This window comes from Telopea speciosissima, chromosome 1 (assembly GCF_018873765.1).
Source record: "Telopea speciosissima isolate NSW1024214 ecotype Mountain lineage chromosome 1, Tspe_v1, whole genome shotgun sequence".
NCBI lineage: Eukaryota > Viridiplantae > Streptophyta > Magnoliopsida > Proteales > Proteaceae > Telopea > Telopea speciosissima.
Genome location: NC_057916.1, coordinates 63,436,368 through 63,464,161, shown reverse-complemented (window position 1 = coordinate 63,464,161; position 27,794 = coordinate 63,436,368). Strand labels below are relative to the sequence as shown.

At 42.3% G+C, this 27,794-nt stretch overlaps 1 protein-coding gene across 1 annotated transcript in view; it reads left to right on the top strand.

Annotated features, from left to right (window-relative positions):
- LOC122649166 (ATP synthase subunit O, mitochondrial-like) overlaps window positions 1-24,950 on the top strand; it is a 30,960-nt gene extending 6,010 nt beyond the window's left edge. The window contains exons 4-6 of the mRNA XM_043842543.1: window positions 2,216-2,328; window positions 8,191-8,277; window positions 24,634-24,950. Of these exons, the coding sequence (XP_043698478.1) occupies window positions 2,216-2,328; window positions 8,191-8,277; window positions 24,634-24,762 (329 nt within the window). The 3' untranslated portion in view covers window positions 24,763-24,950. The remainder of the gene's footprint in view (window positions 1-2,215; window positions 2,329-8,190; window positions 8,278-24,633) is intronic.
- Window positions 24,951-27,794: the final 2,844 nt, after the last annotated feature.

Below are 27,794 nucleotides of genomic sequence, written 5' to 3'. Positions count from 1 at the left end.
TATGGTATCATCTTTGAGGGAAAAATTGTCTGATATGCTGATACAGACCGATATTGGTCATGGTATTGGTTCCAATACCAAACCAAAAAGAGTAAACTTCTTGTAGACCCCCTGAGGTTTGTTCACCTATCATGTAGCCCCCAAGTTTTTTAAAACCTGACTTACAAACCCAGAAAATAGACGGAATACATGTTCTGTTAGAGTCAATGGTTAAGTGCTGATGTCAGCAGGCAATAAATGAGGAAATGGCAAAAATACCCTTATTTAAATCAAACATTCTTTTACCAAAAAAAAAATAAAAAATAGACACTCTAAATCGATTGCTCTTTCCTCTTTACTCTTCTTTCTCTTCATCTCAAACAACCTTACCGCCATTGCCGTGAGAGAAAACAACCACCATCGGCGTGAGGAAGGACCACCGCCATTGCCGTGAGGAAGGACCACCAGAAACCATAACTGGTTTTTGATTTATCAGATAAAAAATGCTTCCTGCGTTTTTGATTAATTTTTGGCGCTTCCACAAACAGTGATCAAAAGATCAAAAGAGAAACCTTCAACTCAGAGTTGGCAGTAAAATTGAAACCAGAACTGGTTTTTGATTTGCATCTCTTTATTCCAGCAGGGCTTTTCTGGTAAGATCGACTAGAGGTAAGGTTTATTCTCCCCAAGTCGTAGAGAGAGGGGGAAAAAGGCACGAGGAGATTCGAAAATGGGTTATGAATGGCTGTGGTTAACGCTGGGCAGGGCAGAGAAATCGAAAGGAGGAGAATCAGAAAAGAAGAAATAGAGAAAGAGAAAGAACTTACTAGAAAGAGAGAGGAGAAAGAAGAACACTCAGTCAACAGGTTGCATAAACCACGTAGGAAACAACCCAAAAAAACAACTAGTCTGCAACTATTAAGTATTTTCCAAACTCATGCCTTTTTATTCATTCCCCTTCCCCCACATTCTGTCTAATAGTTAAAAATTAGAAGCAAAGTTCATGTCCTGTTCCTGCACCTTCTTCGCTTTATTTCATGGCTCTTCCATAGTTGTCACGGCGGTTAGGCGACCCAAGGCGGTGGAGTGGGCCAAAGTTTAAGGCGACACCAACTAGGCGAACAAGGCGCCTGCCTAGGCGACCAAGGCGCCTGGACGCCTAGGCGGCGGCGACGCCTTGACAACTATTCCGCTCTTCTTTTTTGGAGTTTCTCTCCCTGGAATTCTTATTAATTGGTTTTTGTCCTGCGTTGTTGTCAGTGCTTATGGTATGGAGCTCACGGTGGAGCAGAACCAGAAAAAAAATAAAATAGAAGGGAGAAAGGTAGAAGAAAATGATGGTTTCGGTTGAAATGAAAAAAAAGGAAAATGAGATGGAATGGGTCGGTCAACAGGAGAGGGTTAGGGAATTACCAAAGAGAAAAAATGAGAAGGAGAAGAAGAGGTGCTGCTGCTATGAACGCTGGTTTTCCCAGCTCAGGGAGCTTCGGCCATGGTGTCTCCGATCTACCTCAGGGACCTTCGGCCATGGTTCTCCCAAAACCCTTTTTGGTTCCTCCTTCACAACCTTTTTTTTTTTCTAATGGTCATTTTAGTTTTGGCTATTTTGGAAGATGATGTAGAAAGGCTATTTTGGTCTTTTACATGGTAAAACTAACACCTAACTAACACCGTGAGGTTTATGGGTCTGTAAGTAATGTTTTAAAAATCTTAGGGGCTACATGACAGGTCAACAAACCTCAGGGGGTCTACAAGAAGTTTACTCGTTTTAAGATACCTAAAACCATGGCTTCTTCCAACTGTATGCTGATAGGGCCATCACTTGGTGTGATGTTACATGCGTGTACTGTGCCAATTTTTGTATGAATGCTGAAAATTTACCTCTCTAAATGATATTGACTGTATACATTAAATTATCATACCTACTCTATTCTACTTACATATCCATATAAATTTTTTCCCCATATATTTGACCCAGACATACTGCTATAAGAATTGGTTGAAACAATTCATAACTCACCACCAAATAGAAATCTGAAACATTGAGTGGGTATCCCTGCGAATTAACACTCAATAGGTCCTTGTTATTGGTCTGTCACTGGTTTGCTTTTCAAATATTATTTCAAATACTGTTAACCTTGTATCTGAAGTTTTACTTGTGCTTGATTCATCATGCTTTTAGACAACTCTTTTTATTATTATTCTTACATGCATATTCTGAATTTATTTACCTCAGCTATTCTGGCTGAGAATGGGAGACTAAGACATATTGACAGTATTGCAAAGAGATTTCTGGACTTGACCATGGCACACAAGAAAGAGGTGAAGGCTGTGGTGACAACTGTTATTGTAAGTCCTACTCCTTGATATTTGCACCTTGCATTGCAAATGGGCCATGTTTCATAATTTTATCGTTTTGCTACTTGTTGGAAGCTTATAAACTAGCATCTCTCTAGAATTTTGGAGGCTGGGTACCTTATACTTTGTTACAACCGCTTATCCTAAAAGCTCAAGCTGTTAATTAATGGCCACAACAATGTATATCATCACATAACACACCCCCCCGGCATGTGCAAGCTCATACACACACACGGCTCTGCATGTGACATGATTGCGTGGCACCAAGGGGGCACAACATGTAGGGGCACAACAACACATGGCACAAAACCCCTCGCATTTGCTAGGGGTTGAACACTTGACCTCCTGACTGTGATACCTAATTACAATCGCTTATCCTAAAAGCTCGAGCTGTTAAGTAACAGCCACAACAATGTATATCAACGCACAACTCACTTCTTTTGGGACAATTTCGATTGCTGGAATATCAATGGTGTATTTGCATCATTGCATGATTAGTTTCCGTGGATGGCATTTGTTAGTGATGCATATGAAGTTGATGTAAAAAATTATCTTTTTTCTCTTGCATGCTTTTATTTTGGGAGGCCAGTTAAAATATATCATTACATGCTGATCTTTGATCCTGGTTATTTTACCTGTTGGTGATTATTTCCTGACAAAGTGGTGTAGTGGTCTTCTTGTTTGGTGCTCCCTTAGGAGTATAGGTGGAATTATAACTAAGAAAGTGTAGAGGCGTGCTTATGTCCTTTATTTGTTTTGATGTATCCAAGGTTATTTCCATTTGGGCTACAGTGATTTTAAAAGGTGGATTCCTTCAGATCATTCATCTCCTCACCTATCTGCTGGCTCGAGCTCCCACTTTTCGTTGGAGTGACATTCTCCATGATTCTTGGGATGTGAAGTTCTCTATTCCTTGGAGTTAGTATTGTGGTATGGCCTTGAATACACTATGCCTTTTGCCTACCCAAAAGCCAAAAGAGGGGATGGGGAGGAAGGAATCTTTGACCTGGCAACCTGGCATTGGATGTAATCTCTCATGAGAGTGTTTTCCCCTCCTTTTGGCATTTGTAATGATGTTTGCTGACCAACAAATGATGTTTTTTTTTTTTTAAAAAAAATTTGAGCCAGCAGACTCTGTATTAGTAGTAGGTTATGTTTCTATGGAAATCGATTCTTTAAGTTTTATTTGAAATGGGACAGCTCAAGTCAACTAACTAAGCCTTATCTGAACTAATTGAGGTCTGCTACTCAAGACCTGATCCACCATTCCACTCTACTTATGGCCATCAAGATAGCAGACTTTCTGGACCTATGCTTAGAGCGTGGTTGGTGGTTTTAAATGCCCACTGCCAAATACGCTTACCTTCCCAGATATGGGCTTAGGGCTGGCAGTGTCAAAGCACTGGCAAGAGTAAATATGTAATGAGATGATGTTTAGAAATTAGAAAGTCACAGATCCGTCACTTGTGATCATATTTCACAAGTGACTATCAATTCCTTTATGCTGTGTCAATTATGTCAATGGTCCCATAAGGACATGACCGGGGACAGGCATAATCCCTTTGATTACTCCTCTTCCTAATGCCTTCTTTTGTCCCTTTTAAAACCATAATATTCTTTTTTTAGCTCGATCTCTTAAAAAATGTACACCCACAACCCCATGTCTTATTCCTTAATTTTGCTAAACTATTTTCCTTTCAAAGTTATCAATATCCTGTAGTGGTCAACATATATTAAGTTTCTGTTTTTCTTTTTTAATATCACCATTGAGTTTTGTGCTCTATATCTTATTCTCATGTCACATCGGGGAACTTTTTCCATTTAATTCAAATTGGTACTATGTGTTTGTGCTAAAATTTAGAAGACCTTTACTGTTGTGCAGCTAATGTCAGGCTGTCAACTAACTTTGTTTTCTAAATTACTGATTTTATATTAGGTAGGGAAAAAAAAGCTACACAATTATATTGTACATTAAAAAATCCACTGGCCACAAAACCAAGGAAAATAGTACATAATTGGGTAAGGCCCAGACCCCACATGCATATGTTGTCTAACAACCTGGGCCTTAATCCATTAGCTGAATCAGATGTCATCCTCCGCATAAAGGATACATTCCGAGCTGAACTAATAAACTGCTCCTAATGAGATGCAGCTATTTCCACTGGCCTCTATAGTTAGAAGACAGCCATCTGATAATCAACACTGCACTTTCCTCAGTAATCAGATAATACAATCCCTGGGATGACAAAATCCTCAAACCTCCAGCAATCGCTTTCAGCTGAGTGGTGAATGGTGATAAACAAATTCCAATTGTGAAAGTGTACACCATTATTATGTTGCCTTCATGGTCCTTAATGGTACTCGTATATGAGATAGAGAGGTTTTTCTTTGTCCTTTAATTTAACTAGTAATTCTGTTTATAATTTAACTATTGAATTGATAAAGGCAGAAAATGGCTAGTTGTACCACCCTCCAAGAGGGAAAAAGTTCAAGGAGACAACCTTATGCATGAGGCACTGGCCAATACAGTCAATTATTTCGATCTCCTAAAGGACAGGAAGCCTGGGAGGCCAGTGGGTTTTGGGGGTGCAAGTGATGGTATGGTATATCATGGGAAGCTGTTTTTCAGATTCACTGGGTCAACTTGAGTGTGAGCAGAGATTGACGACCAGATCTACATAACTGATTAAATATGATTCAAATAAAGTCCAGTGGAATTTAGAAATAACTAGAATTTTGAACAACTCAGCCTTATCCCAACTAAATGGGTTCAGCTACATGGATCCTTACCCTCCAATCAGCCCTGTTCAAGGTCATACTTGATACAAGGCCTAAGCTATGCATGTCTTTCCCCACCACTTCTTGTAGAGTTATTATAGGTCTGCCCCTGGCTCTTTTAGCTCCTTCAATCTGAATCAAATCACTCTCCCGTATTGGAGCATCCAGCCTCCATTGAACATGGCCATGCCACCTCAAATGACTTTCCTGTAGCTTATCATGTATCGGAGCTACTCCCAGATCAGCTCTAATATCGATTTGATTAATTGAAAGGAAAAGAGAGATAAGAATTGAATTAAGAGGAAAAGGAAGATGATAAGTAACAGGAATAAAGTATAGATAGCACGTCATCAGCTCTAATATCGATGTGATTAATTGAAAGGAAAAGAGAGATTAGAATTGAATTAAGAGGAAAGAGAATATGATAAGTAGCAGGAATAAAGTATAGATAGCACTTGATTATAGTAGGCCAGAACTAGAAGAAGTAATATAGTAGAAAAGCAAGCGGTTAGGAGAGGAGCCTTCTCCCACTTATGCATATAGCATAGCAGTACCAAAACCCTTAAAAAGAACTCGGTTTTTTTTACTCAAAATATGTCATATGATGGGAGGACATTACATAAGGATATAAGCTTTTGAATTTCCTAAACTCCCTTAAAAGAACTATTCACTCGTGCACACTAATTAACCTAATAGAACTCCTAGAAAGCTATTTAAGCATCTTATTCTAATTCAAACTCCTTTAAATTAACAAACTAAGACTTGCTATATTCTTATACACTTAAACCCCCCATTAATGGGCTTATAAATTAGGCTTGTTGCAACAAATGACACATAAAGTCCAAGGCCCATAGAACCCATCCAGGGCCCTAAACAAGATCTTCCTAGTCCCAATAGGGCAGCATCACAACCACTCTTACCATGGTAGACCCTAATGACACGCCCTATGGGGAGTGCTTGCTGCACACACTAGTGTGGGTATGCTTCTGATTCTCCCACACTGTGGGTCCCATTGTATGGAGGTAATCACAGTGGAAGCATGCTGTGTGTCCGTGCAATTAGCATTTTCCAACCCCATTCTTAAAGTCTAGTTTTCCCTAATGAGCATCCATTTACTATTTAATTCAGTTTAGCAAAGCTTTATGGAGGGACTGCAATGATGGAATAAACATTTCCACATTCTCTCTTGGAGAGATCAGAGGTCCCCACTTTGATGTTAACCCTATTTTCACTTTCAGCTTTGACCACTATGCTGCAAAAAGAGTCATATCTAATCCAATTTCCAGTCCCAACTAGGAAACTAGAAGAGACATGCAAGCCAGAATCTCCGGACAGATAAAACTAGAGAAATTATAGTTGAGAGAGAAAATAATGACTTCAAAACAGAAAATTAGAATAGTTAGAAAATTCAGTTGATTGTTCAGATGGGGTAGTACTATCTTCTGCAGAAAAAACTCAGGAATCTGACATCAAATAAGGGCTGCAGAATTTTCTTAGTGCAAAGTAAAACAGAGCAGTGTTGCTGGAACTTGAATACTAAAAGAGTTGTAATTCAGATTTTCAGAACAGTATTCAAGAGAGTATATACAGAGAAACCAGTATTATCAAATTTGGTATAATTCTGATCAGCTACCGGAGAGATATGACAAATAAAAAGATGAAGATTTTATTAAGAATAAACTATGATACAATGACAACAGACTAGGGCTCTCTAAAAAGCTAAGGTGGCTCTCTCTGGAACAGGAAAAGAAAAAGAAAAAAGCGAGCTACAATGGATTATGAGCCCACAAATAATTTGTCCCTGTTAATCCCTTGGCCAGCTGGTCAGCCATAGGAGTTTGCTGATCTGTCTCCAAGACAAGGGCAATTTTTCTTGAGCGAGTAAAGAACACTTGTTGCCTCCTTAATGCATTGTTGGACCACAGCCCTAAGCTCAGCAGATGTAGAATCGGAGCATCTAATAGGCCCAGAAAAAATCAGCAATGCATGATCTGCATTCCTACCCAAAACTTCAATCTCAGCTGGACCAGGATTTCCCTAAGAGCTTCGATCTACATTCATTTTAGGAAATTGGGTGGGGGTGGGAGGGTTGATGGACAGCAGGGCTCGAGGATGCAGATGAGGCCACCTCAAACCAATGCCTCAAGAAAGTCAAGGGATATGCTCAAAGAGTGGCTTCTGTTACTCATAAAATTGTGGGGTTCTGTCCGTAGGCTTACACATATTTACTTTGGATCTAACAGACTTAAACTCTAATTTGGGCTGTGACTAAAACCAATTCCAAAACTAAGATTTGCTAGACAAACCTGTTGGCATGCTAGAATGCAACGCCTATACCAACTAGGACTCCATAAAATCTATCATAAACCAAAGTGGTCAAATACTTAATTCCAGCAATTTCTAGGACACTAACTAATATCAAAATTCAATCTTAACTCCGAACTAACCCATGCCAGACTGATTTAATGACTCCAATTTGTACTAGGAAAAACCATATGCAGGAAAATGCTAGAACGATACTGCATCAATGTCCAGGGATTCTACTCTCTGCCCTCCCCGTCCCCCCTTTCTGCTCCTCCACTAGGAAAGCTGGGACTGGAAATGTGTAAGTTCTTGGAGAACCTACCCCGATGTTCTGATTTGGTTACCTTTTTTTATTATGTCTCATCTAAATACCGAGTCCAATTTTCCTGACCTTTTCTGATCTCGAGGAGGTTGACACTTGTGCCCTCCCCTCCCCAACACACACACAAACTGATTTGGTTACCTTTTTTTATTATGTCTCATCTAAATACTGAGTCCAATTTTCATGACCTTTTCTGATCTCATGGAGGTTGACACTTGTGCCCTCCCCTCCCCAACACACACACACAAACTGATTTACATTTCTTACCTAGCCGCATAACCTGACTCCACAATGCACTGTAATGCATGAACCTGCTTGTCTTTTACAGTTTTTTATTTTTATGTAGCCATTAGTTATAATTTGATTTTTTTCCCACTTTGGTTTTGATGCTAAATACATGAATCATATCTTAGATATCTATATTTTAAATTTTCCTTTCAATTTTGCAGCCCCTTCCCCCAGAGGAGGAGAAAGAACTGAAGGAGACACTGCAAGATATTATTGGGCAGGGAAAGACAGTTAAGCTTGAGCAGAAGGTATGTACCTTCATGTTGTAGGTCTAGCCTTATTATTTTCTCCTCTGGACAATTGTTTTTCTTAGTTGATATAAAAAATAAGAACTGGGGGAGGGGAGGTGGAGGTTTATTTTCTTAACAAGACGTTCTTTTCAGGGTATAAGGTATTAAAAATCAAATAGTGGCTAGCAAGCCGTCTTAATATATTACAGATGAAAGTTGGGAATAGTTGGTTCTGTTGGGCTTAACAGCCCTATAACTCAACCCAGATGTCATCCTCAGCCTGATCCCTATCCACCTAGTGTAAATTTCTGTAACCCTAATTCAATGTGATTAACCTGATTTCCTATAGTGCTTTTGGTTTTGTTAAGAGGACCAGATTTAGAACTCGATGCTTGGATGTCTAAGGCAGACTCCAAGCCATATATTTATAACTCATAGAAAATAATAACATCTGTACATTGGCGATGTGGGACTAAACCACACACATAAAACAACAAAATAACAAGGAAAAATGTCCAGAATACCCCCACGGTATTCTGGCCCATAAATCAACACTCCCCGTCAAGTTGGTGCATATATATCATGCATGCCCAACTTGACGAGTATAGGATGAAATAGCTTGCAATTCAGCCCCTTAGTGAATATATCAGCCAGTTGATCGGTAGTCTTGACAAAGGGAACACAAATGAGGTCAGCTTCAAGCTTTTCCTTGATATGTCTATCAACCTCCACATGTTTAGTGCGATCATGCTGAATAGGGTTATGAGCAATGTTAATAGCCGCTTTACATCATTGGAAGATGGACAGCAACACCAATATCCTGCAATAATCCTCTAAGCCAAAGAAGTTTACAAATGCCTTGGGCCATCGCACGAAACTCGGCTTCAGCACTGGACCTTGCCACAACATTCTGCTTTTTGCTGCGCCATGTAACAAGGTTTCCACCCACAAAGGAGCAATAGCCGAGATTGACTTTCTGTCGAAGAACCAGCCCGATCGGCATCGATATAAGCTTCAATCTTGAGGTGACCATTGGGAGATAAGAGAATTCCCTTTCTGGAGCGGACTTCAAATACCTCAAAATACGACGGACTGCATCCATATGAGAGGAATAGGGATCATGCATGAACTGGCTCACCATACTTACAGCAACCGCGATGTCAGGTCTGGTGTGGGAAAGGTAGATTAGTTTGCCCACTAACCGCTGATAACCACCTTTGTCAACAGGTTCACCCTCTTTCTCCCTAAGTTTTGCAGTAGCATCCATAGGAGTATCTGAGGGATGACAGCCAAGCAGCCCTGTCTCAGTCAATAGATCAAGGACATATTTTCTTTGAGAAAGAAAGGCGCCCTTTGAAGAGCGGGCAACTTCTATCCCTAGAAAATATTTTAGAGAACCTAGATCTTTGACCTCAAACTCACGGCCAAGGAGAAGCTTTAAATCCCGGATAGCAGCATCATCAATACCAGTCACCATGATATCATCCACATAGACTATGAGAAGAGTAACCTTGTCACCAACTCGTCTGATGAATAAGGTGTGGTCAGCATTGCTCTGCTTATAACCTGCTGTAATCATAGCCTTATGAAACCTGCCGAACCAAGCCCTAGGTGACTGCTTCAACCCGTAGAGAGCACGTTTCAACTTGCAAACTCTGCCTCTAGTCCTGTCATCAGAGAAGCTTGATGGAATGTCCAAATATACCTCCTCCTCAAGTTCCCCATGGAGGAAGGCATTCTTCACATCTAGCTACTGAAGATCCCACCCAAGATTTGCAGCACAAGATAACAGCACCCTGACAGTGTTGAGCTTTGCCACTGGTGCAAAGGTCTCCTGATAGTCAACTCCATAAGTCTGAGTGAACCCCTTTGCAACCAGACGCGCCTTATACCGATCCACTGAACCATCAGCCTTCTGTTTGACCACGAAGACCCATTTACATCCCACTGGTTTTTTCCCTGGAGGAAGAGTCACAAGATCCCACGTGTTATTTTTGTGTAGTGCTCTCATTTCTTCCAACATTGCAGCCTTCCACTTTCCATCTGTATATGCTTCCTGCCAATTTTTAGGAATAGAGACAGAAGGAAGAGAGGATACAAAAGCACGGAAAGAAGGAGAAAGAGAACTATACGAAACAAAGCGAGAGATGGGATGTAAAGTGTAAGTCCTAGTACTTTTGCGATGAGCAATAGGTAGGTCGGAAGGAGAGAGATTACCAGGAGATGAAGGATCCGGGTCTGGAGCCGGCAATTGGATGGGCACTGGTGCTACAGTGGGTCGCAATTGCCCTCTGTTGGATCTGCCCCCTTATATAGGTGATGATGTTGGAGTCGCCGTCGATTCTCTTCTGAAATTCACCAATAGTCCTCTGGACTGGAGTCAGCTTCCCCTGGATAGGAACTTAACAACACCATTTTCTATGGTCTCCCCCTGTACAGGATTCCCATTAGGTGAGGGAGGAACAGCCAGAGGAAGTTGGGCATCCAAAGTAGGCTGGGCAGCAGCCGTGGGTGGTGGTAAAGTAGGCTGAGCAGCAGCCGTGGGTGGTGCTAAAGGAGGCTGGATAGCAACCTGAGGTTCCTCTGGTAGAGGAATCTCAAAAGGCACATCTTCACTAGAACTCTCCCCCTGAAGAGGTGGCGAAGAATAGTAAGAAAGGGACTCATGGAAAATAACATCCATACTAACCATGGTACGGCGGGAAGGGGAATGGTAACACTTGTAACCTTTCTGGGTTGGAGAATACCCCAAGAAAATACAACGAAGGCCCCGAGGTTCAAGCTTGCTAGGAGATCTAGTATCCCGAGCATAATACACACAACCAAATACCTTGGGGGGCACAATAAAGGAGGAATGTCCCACTAAAACATCAGAGGGGCTACGGGAATTAAGAACTCGAGAAGGCAGCCGATTGATGAGATAGGCCGTAGTGAGTACCGCATCCCCTCAATATTGAGATGGGACATTCCTCGCAAACATCAAGGCCCTGGCCATCTCTAACAAGTGGCGATTCTTCCTTTCTGCCACACCATTCTAGGGAGGGGTATCAACACAACTAGTTTGATGAAGTATGCCATGGTCAGCCAAATATTTTTGAAATTGGGTCTCTGTATACTCGGTTCCATTATCACTTCTCAAGACTTTGAGAGTAGCCTGGAACTGAGTTTGTATCACTTTATGAAAATGCTAAAAACATGAAAAAACTTGATTTTGTGTGTGCAAAAGATACACCCAGGTATGCCAAGAATGACAATCAATGAAAGAGACAAACCAACGATGGCCAGAAATAGAAGGTTTACGACTAGGGCCCCAACCATCAGAATGCACCAAATTAAAATAAAAAGAACTTTTATTTGAAATAGGATAATTTGAACGTGTCTGTTTGGCCAGAACACAAGCCTCACAAAAAAAGTCATCCTTAGTACGAAGGGTGACCAAACTAGGAAATTAATGAGCTAAAATCCCTAATGGGGGGTGACCTAACCTAGAGTGCCACTGGTAGAGTTCAGAAGAGACCATGGAATTCTGGTGTGGTGGAGAATGTAATGGTGGTGGAGAGAAGCGACCGTCATCAAGCAGGTACAGCCCATCGTGCACTTTACCCAATCCAATCGTCTTCCCGGACTCCAGATCCTGAAACACACAATGAGAAGGAAAGAAGGTGACTTTGCAGTTAAGATCACGAGTAATACTACTAATAGAAAGAAGGTTAGTAGTAAAGTTAGGAATGTGTAAAATAGAGGACAAGGGAAGAGAAGAAGTGCAATTGATGATTCCTTTTCCAGAAATGGCAGAAAGGGAACCATCATTCACTTTGACCTTGTCCTTCCCAGAAGTGGGGGAATATCTATGAAACAAGCTAGAAGTACTGGTCATGTGATCTGTAGCTCCAGAATCAATGATCCAAGGATGGGAAGCTACAGAAGCACAATGACCCCCAAATGCAATACCTGACCGGGCAAAGTGTGAACTTGAAGGAGCAGAAGAATTGGCAGGAGCTGATGTAGTAGAGGCAGCAGCAGCAGCGGAAGTCTTGAGCATACGTAGGAGTGCCTGTAGATCATCCTGGGATAGACTGGTGTCAGTAGCAGGGGCCGTAGTAATACTTTCAGACTGATGGGCCTTGGTTTTTTGCTTTGTCTTTGTCTTGGCAGCCCTTTTTGCTTCAAAGTCGGTCGGTTTCCCATGAAGTTTCCAACACTTCTCCTTGGTGTGATAGGGTTTGTGACAGTGCTCACAAACGACAGTCCCTATGGTAGAATCACCAAGAGAAGCAGTGCTATTAGGTGCAGGAATAGCAGGGGCAGCAGCCTTGAGAGCTGATCTGTCAGTAATAGGAGGATGCAACATGGCAGCCCGACGGTTCTCCTCAGAGGACACCAAAGCATAAGATTGTTCAAGTGTGGGAAAAGGCTTATGGCCTAACACTTGAACACGAATCTGATCGTACTCCACATTTAAGCCAGCCAGAAAATCGTAGACCCTAATCTTGTCCACATGCTTCTTATAGGAGGCAATATTAGCAGCTGTACTCAGGTGAAAGTCAGAAAAATGGTCCGGTTGCTGCCAAAGGCAGCGCAAGTTAGCATAATACTTGGAGACTGTCATCTCTCCTTGAGTAATGTGAACGACCTTCTTCCTGATTTCATACACTTGGGCATCATTTCCCAGCTGTCCATAAGTCTCCTTGCAAGCAACCCAAATTTCCGAAGCTGTGCATGGAGAAGAAAATTGTTCTGCAACTCTGTAGTCATAGAACCGATCAAGTAGGACATAAGAACTCCATTGTTGGCAAGCCATTTGTCTCGAGCAGCTCCAACCTCAGTCGGCATAGCAGTAGTCCCCATAATATGACCAGTAAGGCCACGGCCAGCAATGGCAAAGGAGGCAAACCTAGACCAAAGCAGGTAATTTGTGCCATCCAACTTGATTGGATTAGGGGAAAAAGTAAGGTAATCTGATTTGCTGTTTCCATCACCCACCGAAGTAGCAGTAGAATCCACGGAGTCACCCATGACAATAGTGAAGAATTCTAAATCACAGATAAGGGCTGTTTGTGAAGAAAACCCAAGAAAACCTCCACGATAAGGGCTGCAACAATGAAGAAAGCCTTCTAATAATGAAGGAATAAATATCTCCAAAAATCAGCAATACCAGACAGAGGAAACCTTGAGATCGATTTTTGCAGGGTTTTGAACAAAACCCTGAAAGTGCTGAAATCAATAAGAGGAGAAGATGCCCAACCAGTGAGTGGATTGAGGCTGAAATTGCAGTCGAATCAGTCTAGGACAGAGGAGAATCACTCCTTAAAAAATCAGAATCAACTGATATATAATTAATATAAAACCCCAATGTCGACTATTGTCAAGGTTTTGAAAAAAACCCTGAAATCTGGAAAAATATCGACCTTGAGAGGCTGCAAGTGCTGGAATAATAAATTGCTGCAAGTCTGGAGCTCCAATATAGTGAACAAATCCCTTGTTGTATAGAGGGTTTCTGTCCAACGAAGGCTGAAGTCTTCAATATTCGCAGCAAAGAGAGAGCAGCATCCAATCGATCAAATCTTCATATCATGGGATGAGGTAAAGGAGGGCAGCAGCTGGATCAATTGATCACCTCATCAGTGCTGCCCTATGGGACAGAGGAGAACAAAACGAAACAAAGGGAAGAAGAGAAGAAGACAAGAAAAGAGAAGAGAAAGGGAGAAAGATCGAGAATTAGAGAGGGAAGGAGATCGTGGATTGCAATCTGAGTTCTAATCTTGCTTTGATACCATGTTAAGAGGACCAGATTTAGAACTCGATGCTTGGATGTCTAAGGCAGACCCCAAGCCATCTATGTATAACTCATAGAAAATAATAACATCTGTACATTGGCAATGTGGGATTAAACCACACACATAAAGCAACAAAATAATAAGGAAAAATGTCCAGAATACCCCCACAGTATTCTGGCCCATAAATCAACAGGTTTAGAAAAAACATGGTAAAACATTTTTAAATATCTACAGAAATTACTTGTAAAAATGCCTCACCTACCAAATAGAGAAAGAAGGGAAAAACTACTTTTCTATAAACAAATCTGTTGTTCCCAGGTGGACACTGAGAGGGGGGGGGTGAATTAGTGTACTCAAAAACTTTTTCTCTCAATAGGTTCACCTCCCAGTTCACTTGTTGATGTCCCCAATACTCAACACAACCACTAAACTAACTCCTCAAACTCACAGGCACACAACCGTAGTTACGACCTCTGCTGCCAAGAGCTGGTGATCACAAAGCTGCCAAGGGCTGCTATGTCAACTTCTGAAAGACCCTCATTCAAACACACAATCTCAATCACTGGTGGAGGTCTTCACTGATAGCACATAAAATCACATACACACCCCAGCCTGACTGTCAAAGGCTCTACCAGGTGTGTATACCTATCCTACAAAAAAACACTTCTAACAAAAGCAAGCAACCAAGCATCCACAACACAGAGATATACGTGCTTCGGTAAGTTGCCTACGTGCATGGAGTTATGGTCACACTAACCTCAACATTTACTCAATACTGGTCTTCAACTGCAATCAACAGTCCAGGTTCTACACCTGTTTCCACTCCTGATACACAGAAGCAAGGGCAATCTACCCTAGTGGTGTTTTAGTCACAACTATGACTCGGGACTGCTTGCCTGCTTCAACTCCTGATGAATACAGGAGCAAGGGTGTTACCCCCAATGGTACCCAACACCCACTGGTTACCTAAATATATAATCGGGCTTATAACAATGTCCTACAATGAAACCACAATATCAAAATGACATGCCAATGGGTAAGGAATGCTCACGACATGCTATGTCTTTGTCATTGGTATTCCGGAGAAGCTCGGTGATGGCAATCCGGCTTCGGAGAAGGTTCCCTGGCAATGGTGGACGTTCATAGGGATGTCATGACACTAAACAATCCCTAACACACTCCCAATTCTTCTTCCTTGGTGTTTTTACAAACACCTTGAGTACACACACGCACAAATTTCCCCCTTTCTTCTTCTTTCCTTCTTCTATCCCTTTCTTTTTCCTTCTCTTTTCTTTCTTTCCCTTTCTTTCACTCAATTTTTGTAAACCACACTAAGCAAATTCGGGCATCAATGTTTCCCCTCAATTACAACAGCTTCAATGAAGCTATAAATGTGCAAGAAAGCAAATGGGGGTGGATTCAAGTGCATACAACAAGGGGGAAAAGTGCTTTTTCTTTTCTCCTCCTTCCTTTTCTATTTCTTCACAAAACCGCACTTAATGCCTCATAATTTCTTCAATGCAGTTCATCCACCAACAATGGAGCAGCAGGGTGCTTTCAAGCAAGCCTAAGAATGTAAATGGAGGTCTTCAATGCATTAACACAATAGGGGGAATGGCTTCAACCAAAAACCCGATTTTTTCACTGAATTACACCTTTGTTCTTTTGTTCCAGGGAGATAGAGCTCTTCAATACGAGAAAAACCAATTTGGTTCACCTCATTTGGCCACCAGATGAGTGAGTTATGGCCAAAACAGTTTCAGCCATTCGGTGAGGCTTGAAATGGAATCTTTGAGGGGTTGTATGCGTGCGTGAGCAACACGGGATTGACTTTTGATCCAGTATAGCTAATGTGCACAGGTGCGCGCAGCAGGATCCGTTTGATCATAAATTTGAAACTCAAGCAAATATTGTACGTCAGATTAGGACGAATCGTACTCGTCAGATCTGCATCGCATGGTAGAGTCAACACCTGCTACTAATGCGTCAGAAATGCGTTTCGACCATTCATTGGTCCGCCAGGTACGGACCACTGTGATCCGTCGGATCTGACGGTTCGATTTTGCACGATTTGACGTATAAGATTGCCTTGGATTTCAAAAGTTTGAACTGACGGCTAGTGTCACGCAAACCAATACTTCTGCGATCAAATGTGGCTACGATGTAACGCGTACACGTGTGAACCTGCCTCAAGATTCCATTTCAAGCTCCACAGTTTGTCCAACTTCAAAACGCGATATCTCCCTCACCCGGTAGCCAAATGAGGTGAACCAAATTGTGTTTTTCTTTTTTAGAAGAGCTCTATCTCCCTGTAACAAAAAAATAAAACAGAGGTGTTATTCATTGAAAAATCCAGATTTCAGGAGTTGAAGCTCTCCTTCCTTGTGAAATGCATTGAAGACCTCTCCACCTACCTTCTTGGATGTTTGAAGACATCTTGAAGTGCTCTAATGGTGGCTGTGCTCCATTGAATGTTTGGGTAATGCATTGTTTTTTTAACCTGAATATTACTTGGGACATGGGCCAACCCCTAGAGATTTATTCGTAATAAAAAAATAATAAAGAATACATGGGAGGGGGACATAATACCTTACCCCAACCCACTGAGCAAGCACACTCAAGTCCTCACTGTCACTCCTTACCAAGAGCTATTTTCTGAGAATCGGCAGACCGGCCTTGTCCTCTCGAAGAATACCCTGGAGCATCCCGAAAGGGAGAAAGCCCTAATGGAAGATGTTAGACGACCCAGAGTCGCAAGCAAGGTTTGCCAACCAATCAGCCGCCATATTGCTTTCTCCAAACGCAAAGGTCACGAAAGCCCGGGTAGAAGAAACCAAGCCCAGTACCTCCCGGAACCAATACCAACCCTTCTACAAGGAACACCTCTTTTGGTTAACCATTCTGACTGTGGACTCGGAGTCCGAATTAACCACAATGTCGAAAATACCTAAGCCCTGGCAGAGAGCCAACCCATCCCTCAATGCTCTTAGTTCAACTATCGAATTAGTGCAAGCACCATAGAAATTTGGGAAGGCTGCTAGGACTACACCATTCGAGTTCCTGATAACCCTCCATGGCTCGGATTGCCCTGACAAGCACCATCCACATTAAGTTTTTCCGAAGCGAAGGGAGGACACCAATAAACTGGTAAGGGGTGCGTCAGCTTGGGTGTTGGGGCCAAGAGCCCAAAGCACTGTAAAATCTACCTGTCTCTTACCGGCCAACCTTGGAGGGTAGCTGAACCTCCTTCACCTAGGCTTTAATGCACTCAACTATTGAACCAGCAGTGTGGCACCTTTCCTCGTGCCTTCTAGAGTTTCTCTCCTTCCAGAGCTCCCAAACGATCAACGAAGGCAAGATTCCTGTGATATAAGCACTAAGGCTTTTGCCACTCGCTGCGCCCTGCCAAAGAGCGAATCTACCTCTGACATCCTGAGAGGGAACGGGGGCGATGTAAAAAATGCGAGAGAAGTAATCCCACACCTTGGAAGCCATACCACCCGACACCAGATAGTGAGCAGTAGTCTCCCTCCGAGGACTCCCGCAACAACTGCATTTCGAGGCCAGGGGAATTCCCACCAACATTAAAGAATCATTTGTGGGGATCCTTCCGTTAAGGAGCTGCTAAAAAAAAATGCCACCTTCAAGGGAACAGTTTGGTTCCATATCCACTTCGCATAGGGGATCACGGGTGAAGCACTAACTCACTTCGTTCCATGCCGACCTAGTTGTGAAACAACCATCACTAGCGGGGGTCCATGCCAAGACATCACATCTATTAGAGAGAGCAAAATTAGCGAGAGTAATGCTCTCCTTGATAGCAGCCGAATCAGTGTGAGCTAGAATGTCCGGCCTCCAAGCTCCATCCTCCCCCAAGGTATCCTTGACCCGCAAATCCAAGTCAACTAGCAGCCCATTGTCAACTTGGTCAATCAATGGGCCAGCGCCAGACCAGTCATCCAGCCAGAAGAAAATATTGCCATCTCTAATCAACCACCTTGACTTCTCAAGTAAGAAGCCCTTAAAAGCCGGAGTGCTACGCCAAGATTTTGAGCCAACACCATGTGACCCTACTAGAGCCATATGGACATTTCTTAAGAACTTGGCCCTGAAAAAGTCACTCCACAGAGAGCGCTCTGAAAGGACCCTCCAATGACCCTTAAGCCTGAGTGAAAGGCCAACATCCTCCAGACGCCTAACCCCCAGTCCCCCTTCATCAGGAGATCTACAGATCTTCCTCCAACTCACCCAGTGCCTGCGTTTTCCACACTCCGAGCTGCCCCATAGAAAATCAGCAAAGATCCCATATAATCTTCGAATGACCGCCTTAGGAGGAACCAGAGTTGCAAGAACGTGGATGGGGATGGATGAGAGGACATGTTTCAACAGAGTAACACGTCCCCCTAATGATAATAGCCTTCCCTTCTAGTCTGCTACCCTATTTCTTATCTTTTCAATAAGACCATCAAAATGGCAAACTTTAGCCTTCCCGAGTGGAGTGGTGCCCCCAAATAGGTAATTGGGAGCGACTTTTTAGAAAAACCAATCACTGCCCCTACCATCTGGGCTCTCACCAAGGAGACCTTGCCTCCCAACACAAAGCAACTTTTTTATCTATTTACTAGCTGACCCGAAAAACCTTCATATCTGCCAATAAACCCCATAACTTGCTTGAGAGAACTCTTCAAACCCATGGTGAAGATAATGGTGTCGTCAGCAAAAAGGGAATGTGAAATCCTAGGGCAGCCCCTCAGGAGCCGGAAGTAGGAGGCATGCCCCTCCACGAACAGACTTTTGATACCCTTGCTCAGTACCTTCTCTGCCAGAATAAAGAATTAAAGAGTGCAGGTGACAAGGGATCCCCTTGCCTCACCCCCTGGAAGACTTGAAGAAACCGGACTGGCTGCCACCCAACACAATTGAGAACCAACAATTCTCCACAGTGTTCCTGATTAAGGCAATCTAGGCTTCACTGAAGCCAAATTTGGACAGAACCAGCCATAGGAACTTCCACTCTAACCAGTCATAGGCTTTTGCCATGTCAAGATTGAGGATCACATTACCCCCTTGAGCCCTCCTGTTCAAGTCTTGAGCAACCTCTTGGACAATAGAGATATTATCATGAATACACTTGCCTTACACAAAGGCGCCTTGTTCCTCCTCAGCTAAGGATGGGAGCAGTCCCGCCAACCTGGAAACAAAGATCTTGGCAATAATCTTGTAAGAAAAGTTACAAAGGCTAATAGGGCGAAAATCATCCATTACCTCAAGGTTGTCCTTCTTGGGAATAAGCACCAGATTGGCCGAGGTGAAGCTTCTAGGAAGCGCCCCACCCTCGAAGAAATCCACCACAGACGCCCAAACATCATGGCCCACCACCTCCCAGCAAGCCGTTAAAAAGTACCTGGAAAAACCATTTGGACCCGGCGCACTATCACACGACAGTACGAAAACAACCCCGTTCACCTCCTCCAACGAGGGGGTAAGCAGGAGAGAAGCATTCTCAGTCTCTGTCGGTACCTTGGGAATCAACGTTAGCAAACTTTCATCTACCAAACATCCTTGAGAAGCAAAGACACCTGAGAAGTGACGCATCGCCTCAGCCTGCACCCCATCAAGGTCTGAAATCCACTCACCATCTTCCCCTTTGATTTTATTCATCCTGGCCTGTCTGGGAATGACATTCACTGTGGAATAGAAGAACTTTGTATTTCGATCTCCTTATTTTAGTCAAGTAACTCTGGCCTTTTGTTTCCAGAAGATTTCCTCCTGAAGCAACACCCCCTGCAGGACATTCCTGGTCTCCTCCAACGCCTCCTCAGCCTCCTCACTGGCTCCCTGATCAAAGGTCGCCTTACCCCTGTTTACTGCATCCTCTGCATCCCTAACCTTTTGATGCACATTGCCGAAGACCTCCCTGTTCCACCTACGGAGAGCACTCCTAAGCCCCTTGAGCTTCAAGCATAGTCCAACAAGGGGGGAACTAGCCACCGGTTCAGCCCATTGCCCCTTGACAAAGTCAAGAAACCCCGGATGCAACAACCACATCTACTGGAATTTAAAGGCTGAAAACGCCCGGCTGCAAACAGCAGAGAAGGCGAGCCAAATAGGTGCATGATCAGAACACGTGCGATTAAGGTGGGTCGCCTCACACCGGGGGAAAGCCACGCTGCATTCACCAAAAACCGGTCCAATCTGGCCATAACCCTTCCTGCTCCTGAGCGATTATTCGACCATGTGAATATATTACCGGTATACCCTGCATCAATAAGTCCAACACCACTCACAAAACTCCCAAACTCATCCAGAGACATCGAGCACGCAAGGTTGCCACCAGCCTTCTCCAAGGGGAACACCACGGCGTTAAAATCCCCACCCAATTTATGGCATCGCCTAGGCGTCCAGGCGCCTTGGTCACCTTGATTTTGGACTTTCTCCAACGCCTTGGGTCGCTTAGACACCGTGGCAACTATGGGTTTGGCCAAGATGAAACAATTATTATGGGAGGTGACCTGAATGGCCATTTTGGGAGCGATTGTAGAGGCTATGAAGGTGTCCATGGAGGCTTCGGGGTAGGAGGGGACCTCAACGCTAGACTTTGCGGTAGGTTATGACCTTGACATTGTGAACACTTTCTTTGAAAACAGAGAGGAGCACTTAGTTACCTACAAAAGCGGGATTCATATCAGTCAAATCGATTTCTTCCTAACTAGATGGGTAGACAGAATGTTGTTTAAGGATTGTTAGGTTATTCTTGGGGAGAGTCTAGCCACCCAACAAAAGATGGTGGAGACTAAAATGGGAGTCCCTAGGCACATTTACTGAGAATGTGGTCAAATAAGGAAAGTGGGACCTTGAGGGAGTCACCAATGTGTTGTGGAACGAGATGATGACTTGTATTAAGAGGGTTGCCAAATAAATTCTAAGGGAACCAAAGGGTAGGTGTCAGGCCCCTAGGGAGACTTGGTGGGATGAGGAGGTCCAAACATCCATCAGGACCAAGAAAGAGAGGTCTAAGACATGACAACAGACTAATGAAACAAAAGATAAAAAGAGGTATGATGAGCCCAGAAACGAGGCAAAGAAGATGGTGGGGATGGCTAGGGCAAGGAAATATGAGGAAAGGGAAAAAGCTATTTATGAAATAGCTAAAATGAGAGAAAGGAATAGTAGAGATTTCGATCAGGTGAGATGTATTAACGGGGAGGATGGAAGAGTGTTGGTAAAGTGTTAGGATATTGTGAGGAGATGGGATGACTATATTTGTGAACTTCTAAATGGAGATAGTTCTTCAAATATGTCCAAACTGGTTAACTACATTAGTCATCATGACACCACACATCTTAGATATGTACGAAAGGTTTGTGTGGCGGTAGTTAAAGAAGCCTTAAGAAAGATGAAAGTAGGCAAGACACCAGGCCCGGATGAGATCCCAATAGAAGTGTAGAAGGCCCTAGGAGTATGTGGGGTATATTGGTTGACCAAGTTATTTAACAAGATTATGATCATAAGGAAAATGCCAGATGATTGAAGGAGAAGCATTGTAGTTCCGGTTAACAAAAATAAGGGCTATGTCCAAAGTTGCAATATTTATAGAAGCATAAAACTAATGAGTCATACTGTGAAACTTTGAGGTGGTATGGTCATATTCAACGGACGCCTAGCGATGCCTCAGTAAGGAGGAGTGATATGATCCCGATTGAAGGGGCTAAAAGAGCTAGGGGTAGATTTAAAATTACCATAGGAGAAATGGTGCGGAAGGAAATGCATAGCCTAGGTCTTGTACCAAGAATGACTTCAGATAGGGCCTATTGGAGGGTAAACATCCATGTTGCAGACCCCATTTAGCTGAGATTCTCCTGTCGTGTTGAGTTGGGCTTCTTCCCTCTTACTATCTTTCATCTTGCATCTTTCATTTGGCATTCCCCAATTTACATTGTTTTTTTTTTGCTAGAACTCAGTTTTCCTTTGTTGTGTTTGGATCCATGTAGCTGACCCCATTAAGTTGGGATAAGGCTGAGTTCCTATATTAATGAAACTTTGGGAGAAGATCACTGAAGCCTGTCTGAGAAGAGAGACTCATCTCGAAGAATCAATATGATTTTATGCTAGGTAGATCCACGATAGAAGCTATCTGCCTACTGAGGAGGCTCATGGAAAGATGTAGTGTTGGCAAGAAGGATCTCCGTATGGTCTTTATTGACTTGGAGAAAGCCTATTACAGAGTCCCTAGAGATTTAATCCGGCATGTTCTTGCAATGAGAGGGGTGTTGAGTAAGTATGTAGAAGTAATTAAAGATATGTATGAGGGTGTGGTGACTAGTGTGAGATCTGTGGGAGGCTAGGGTAAGTTCCCAATTATGGTCAGGTTACATCAAGGATCAGCCCTGAGCCCTTATTTATTTACGCTTATTATGGACGAATAAACCAAGAACATCCAAGACGAGGTACCGTGGTGCATGCTCTGTGCCAATGATATGGTTTTGGTAGATGAGACAAAAGCAGGGATTAACGCTGAGTTAGAGATGTGGAGATCAACCTTGGAAACAAGAGGCTTCAACATTAGTAGATCAAAGACAGAGTATATGATGTGTAACTTTAGTCACACTATGATGGATGATGACATGGTGAAAATTGAGGAGAGAGAGAGAACGCTAAGTAACTATTTCAGATATCTGGGGTCTATCGTACACGAAGAAGATGATATAGATGATGATGTTTCACAAAGAATTAAAGTGGGATGGATGAAGTGGAAAGCTGCGACCGGAGTATTGTGTGACTGAAACACATTCCTTTAAAGCTTAAAGGGAAATTCTACAGGACTGTTGCCCGACCTGCTATGATGTATGGGGCGGAATGTTGGGCAGTTAAGAAGTGCCATATAGCGAAGCTGTGTGTTGCAGAGATGAGGATGTTAAGATGGATGCGCGACAAAACTAGGAAGGATAAAGTGAGGAATGAACGTATTAGAGCTGATGTGGGAGTTGCCCCAATCAGTAAGCTCCAAGAATGTCATCTGAGGTGGTTTGGCCATGTGCAACGGAGGCTTGGGGATGCCCCAGTAAGGAGGAGTAATCGGATTCCGATTGAAGGAGCTAAAAGAGTTAGGGGCAGGCCTAAAATGACCGTAGGTCAGGTTGTGAAGAATGACATGCATTGTCTGGGTCTTGTGCCAAGTATGACCTTAGATAGAGCCTATTGGAGGGCAAGGATCCATGTTGTTGACACCATATAGCTGAGATTTTCCTGATTTCCTGGGCTATTCTCTTTCTCTTATTTTCATGTTTCATTTTCCAGTTCTCACTTTTCTCATCTCATTTCTTCATTTTTATTTTTTATTCCTCTTACTTTCCTTTCCCTTCATTACCTCAGTTATCCCTACTTTGTTTTGAAAAGATCCATGTAGCCGACCCCATTTAGTTGGGATCAGGCTGAGTTGTTAATGTTGTTCCGATCACAATTTTTGTGTGTCATACCCATTTTAGTTATGGTCTGTGGGACCCAACTGCTGTGCTACTAGGTTCCAACATGTCAAGTTCTTAAAAGGAAAAATGATAGGGTTTCATTTCAGTTTATTCTTTGATCCTGTATGAATTGCTTTTAACATTTGTTATCATTCATTTAAAATTTGACGGCTGAGTTTGCAATCAGAGATAGTGTAGATCGGGTGATTTCAACCTGACAGAAGTCTTTTTTTATTTTAAAGGATGAATACCTACAGAGCCTTATTTAGATCAGGTTGTTTCCTTTTGCTTGAGATCAATTGATGCTCTTAATAAAATTCAGCCCTACTTTGGCCCAAGTTGGTCAGCCCTGTCGGTTAGAGTAAAATCCAACCTAATTGTACCTAGCTTCCTAAATTGCATCTGCAGGTTCTGCATATGTAAACTATTTACATCACACACACAACTTTTACCTGGGGATGAATCATAAGCAACAAAAGACCACTGCTTTATGTCACTGACAAGGTTTTAATACTTGGGATCTGTGGTGGGATCTGTGGTGGGATCTGCATAATCCGATCCCAATACTTAACGCATTGCTTGCAGGATTCTTACTCTAGATTATAAAATCAATTCCCTGTGTGTCAATAAAGGCATTTTCTGTAATAGCTCTCCGTATCCCCAACCATGCTTCTTACTTTGGCAATGTTATCTAGAATGATCTTCCTATGCATTCTAGTGCCTACTCGCTCTTTCTGTTTGTTCCATGAGTTTATCATGTGTTGCACTTTCAATTTTCAATATTAGATATCTGAGCAATATTTATTATTTTGTGCTTTAACTCATTAAAATGATCTTCATATTCTTTTTTCAATTTTCTTGGGTGGTGTATTCTGTGTGGAGACCTTCCACTAGGGCCCCAGTGAAACCATTGAATTGAAATAAAAGGGCATCAGGACATAATAGTGATCCCAATCTGATGGTAGTGTTGACACATCACTGCGATGTTGCCCTTCATGTTGGTTTTTTGCACAAAACCTAAAAATCATTTTTGACATGCTTTCACATTGAATTCCCATTTACAGTGTGCTGCTGTTTTCTATTTTCCTGGCTTATAATGGAAGTGTATTTAATTCTTGTTTAATCATTGCCAGATTAATCCTAGCATTCTTGGTGGACTGGTGGTAGAATTTGATCAAAAGGTTTTGGACATGTCGATAAAGACCAGGGCAATGCAGATGGAGCGGTTCCTTAGGGAACCAATCAACTTTGATAGCCTTTAAAGATGCCTCAACCTATGCTTGATGAACTTGCTACAAGCTTTTTCTTCAGGTTGCTTCTGCAGTCCTCGTTTTAGCAGAAAGAGGAATTTATATTTCCATTTTCTGTAAGGTCGAGTTGTTTTTCCCTGCTTTTTTGGAGGCAGGGGCCTTTCTATCCTGAAAATAAAAGCAAAGGTGTTACTTTCTGCTATTTTGTTTGAAAGGAATACCTTTTGGCCTTCAAATCCAATCTGAAAGTGGAACCCTGAATGAAACTGGATAAAGACCCACCCTCTAATGAGTCAAAAGAAGTCTTTATTGGACGGCTGGGATGTATTGCATGTATTGCGAACCGTAAGTTTATAAAACCGAACCACACATTAAACCACTTAGGTGGCTGGTTCTAGATTTTCTGGATTAGCATTAGTAGTATTCAGCAAAAACTGAGGTTCTAACAGGAAAACCAAAACCAATTAGGTTTGCTGTTGCTCCAATTTTTTTTTTGGGCGAGCTGTGTTATTAATTGGGTTTTAGTTCTTGTCAGAGGGATTAGGAGGCTTTGTTTTGAGTATAATTTTCCTTGGTGGCTGTTAGGAGGCTTTGTTTTGAGTATAATTTTCCTTAGTGGCTGTTAGGAGGCTTTGTTTTGAGTATTATTTACCGTAGGTGGCGGCTGTCTGATTCACCAGCTTTTAGTTATGGGAGAAAGAATGCCACCTGGTCGGTACCTGCACCCAGACACAAGCGGGCACAAAATGATCGGCGCTCCTGGCGTTCCATGGGGCTGGGACGGTCATTTTGCACCCAGCTGTGTCTGGGCACAGGGACAACGCCACAGTGCACGATCGGGTAGCTTTTCTTTTCCCTTTAATTATATGACATTTAAGTTTGGAAGCAGCTTCTATGTGAAAACAGTGGTAAGGCTGTGTACGTTATGATCCTCCTCAATCCTGCAGTGGTGGGAGTCTTGTCCACTGAGTGGAGTCTTGTGCACTGAATACGCATTATTTTAGGACCACGAGAACTGAGCTTAAGCTGGAATTTATACTAACAAAAAAAAGTCTTGGATGGCCCCTCGAAAACTTCCTAGCCTAATCAGGCAATCATCCGTCGTCTCACAGGATATTTGGAAGAGGGAGCTCTGCAGGGGTCAGTGTTCTCGTTGGAGCTGCTGCAATTGGAGCAGAAACAGGTCCGAAGGTGCTGCTCTGGTTCTCATCTGTGTTCGCTGGTCACAGTAATAAGTCAATAAGAGTGGCCGCTGTTAACTGGTATTGGTATGGAAAGACTGCAATTTAACAATTTGTGTTGGTGATCAGTTTGGGTCATTCTCAATCCAGGTAATTGGGACGGCCACATCTTTATCGGCTTACACTAAAACTTCAAAATGCCTGAGGTTGAAGGTGTTTGGCGTCATGACGGAAATTTGGCTATTTGGTATAAATTGGTATCGTCCCTAGCTGAAATGGCGTTATGATGGCATGACATGACCAATATCGATTTATACTGACGTATCAAAAAAAATTGCAGTATCCCCAAATCACTGCCATGGCGTTAAATCTTCATATTGCCAAATAGTTGACATGATGCCAAATCTCCAAATCGCTGCCATGATCTCACAGTGTAGCGGTAGTTTGTCATAATAGTGGTTTGCCATTGCGGTAGTTGCCCTACCGGTAGGTAACTGTTGCCATTGAAATCTGAATGATGACTTGTTATTGGGAGACGTGCACATCTTAAACCAGAGAGTGAACACAAGAGAGGGACGAAGTTGGACTCTGCAGAGGACTGTCCAATGTTTAAGTCATGATTAGATCCAATCTGATCCCTGTCTTGTTGAAGGGAGTGTAAGAGAGCAGTGATGAATAGATACAATCCGTATCTCGCTCTTTTGAATAGATGAGCTTATTATCAAAAAAATAAAAAAAATAAAAAAAATAAAAAAAATAAAAATTATAACAGGATAAGAGTAATCTTTCTTAGGTTTACACATAGCATTAGCAGTCTCCAAGTCACCACTCCAAATGAAATCCTTCATCCATCTTTCCATCAACCTAACCAAAGAAGAGGGCCGAAAAATAAACAGAGAAATTATGAATAGGTAAGTATACTAGACATGACAGATTTTACCAATTCCACCCTACCAGCCATACAGAGAAGCTTTTCCTTCCACCTTGCTAGTTTAGCTTTACATCTGTCCGCTAGAGAAAGAAATACATCTTTATGAACATGACCTTTGAAAATTTGAACTCCAAAATATCTGGTAGGGAACTTACATTCCGAGAAACCCTGAGCCTCCTTAATTTTTCGTTTCCTACTAGCTGAAATCTTCCTTATAAACATCTTCTCCAAATTTATCTTTTGACCGAAATTTTTTTGGTACCCCTCAAGCAATCCCTTAAATCTCTTCACACATTGGAGATCAACATTCATAAAAGCAAATATATTACTTGCATACAGAAGATGAGAGGGCAATTAAGTTCTAATCGGATCAGCTGGGAAAGGAAGTAAAGGAATCCAAACAACTATTGATCTGAAAATCCTGCTATTTTCCCGCATCAGAATTAAGTTCTAATCGGATCAAAGATTTACCAGAAAGCTCCATCCATTAGTTAATTGTTTTGTTTCTTTGTGTTGAATTATTTATCTACCCGTATCCCCCTTTGGATAGTCCGTCGTGTTAGAGCTCCTATTTGATATACATATTGTTTCCTCCATTTCTTACAAGATTGGCATTTTCGAGGAAACGGTTCCAACATGGTATTATCCGGAAAACTATTTTATCCTAATCTAGTCAAGTTGGGCATGATTGATATATTTGCTCCAACTTGAGGGGGAGTGTTGGATTATATGGGCCAGAATACCGTGGGGGATATTCTGGATCTTTTATACTTTTATTTTTATTTCTATTATGTGGGTTTAGTCCCACATTGCTCACATGTAATTCTGTCTTTTATTTTCAACAATATAAATACAGGCTTGGGGATGATCATTAATCATCCAAGCATTCTCTCATATTCTGTTTTGTCAACATGGTATCAAAGCAGGCAGGG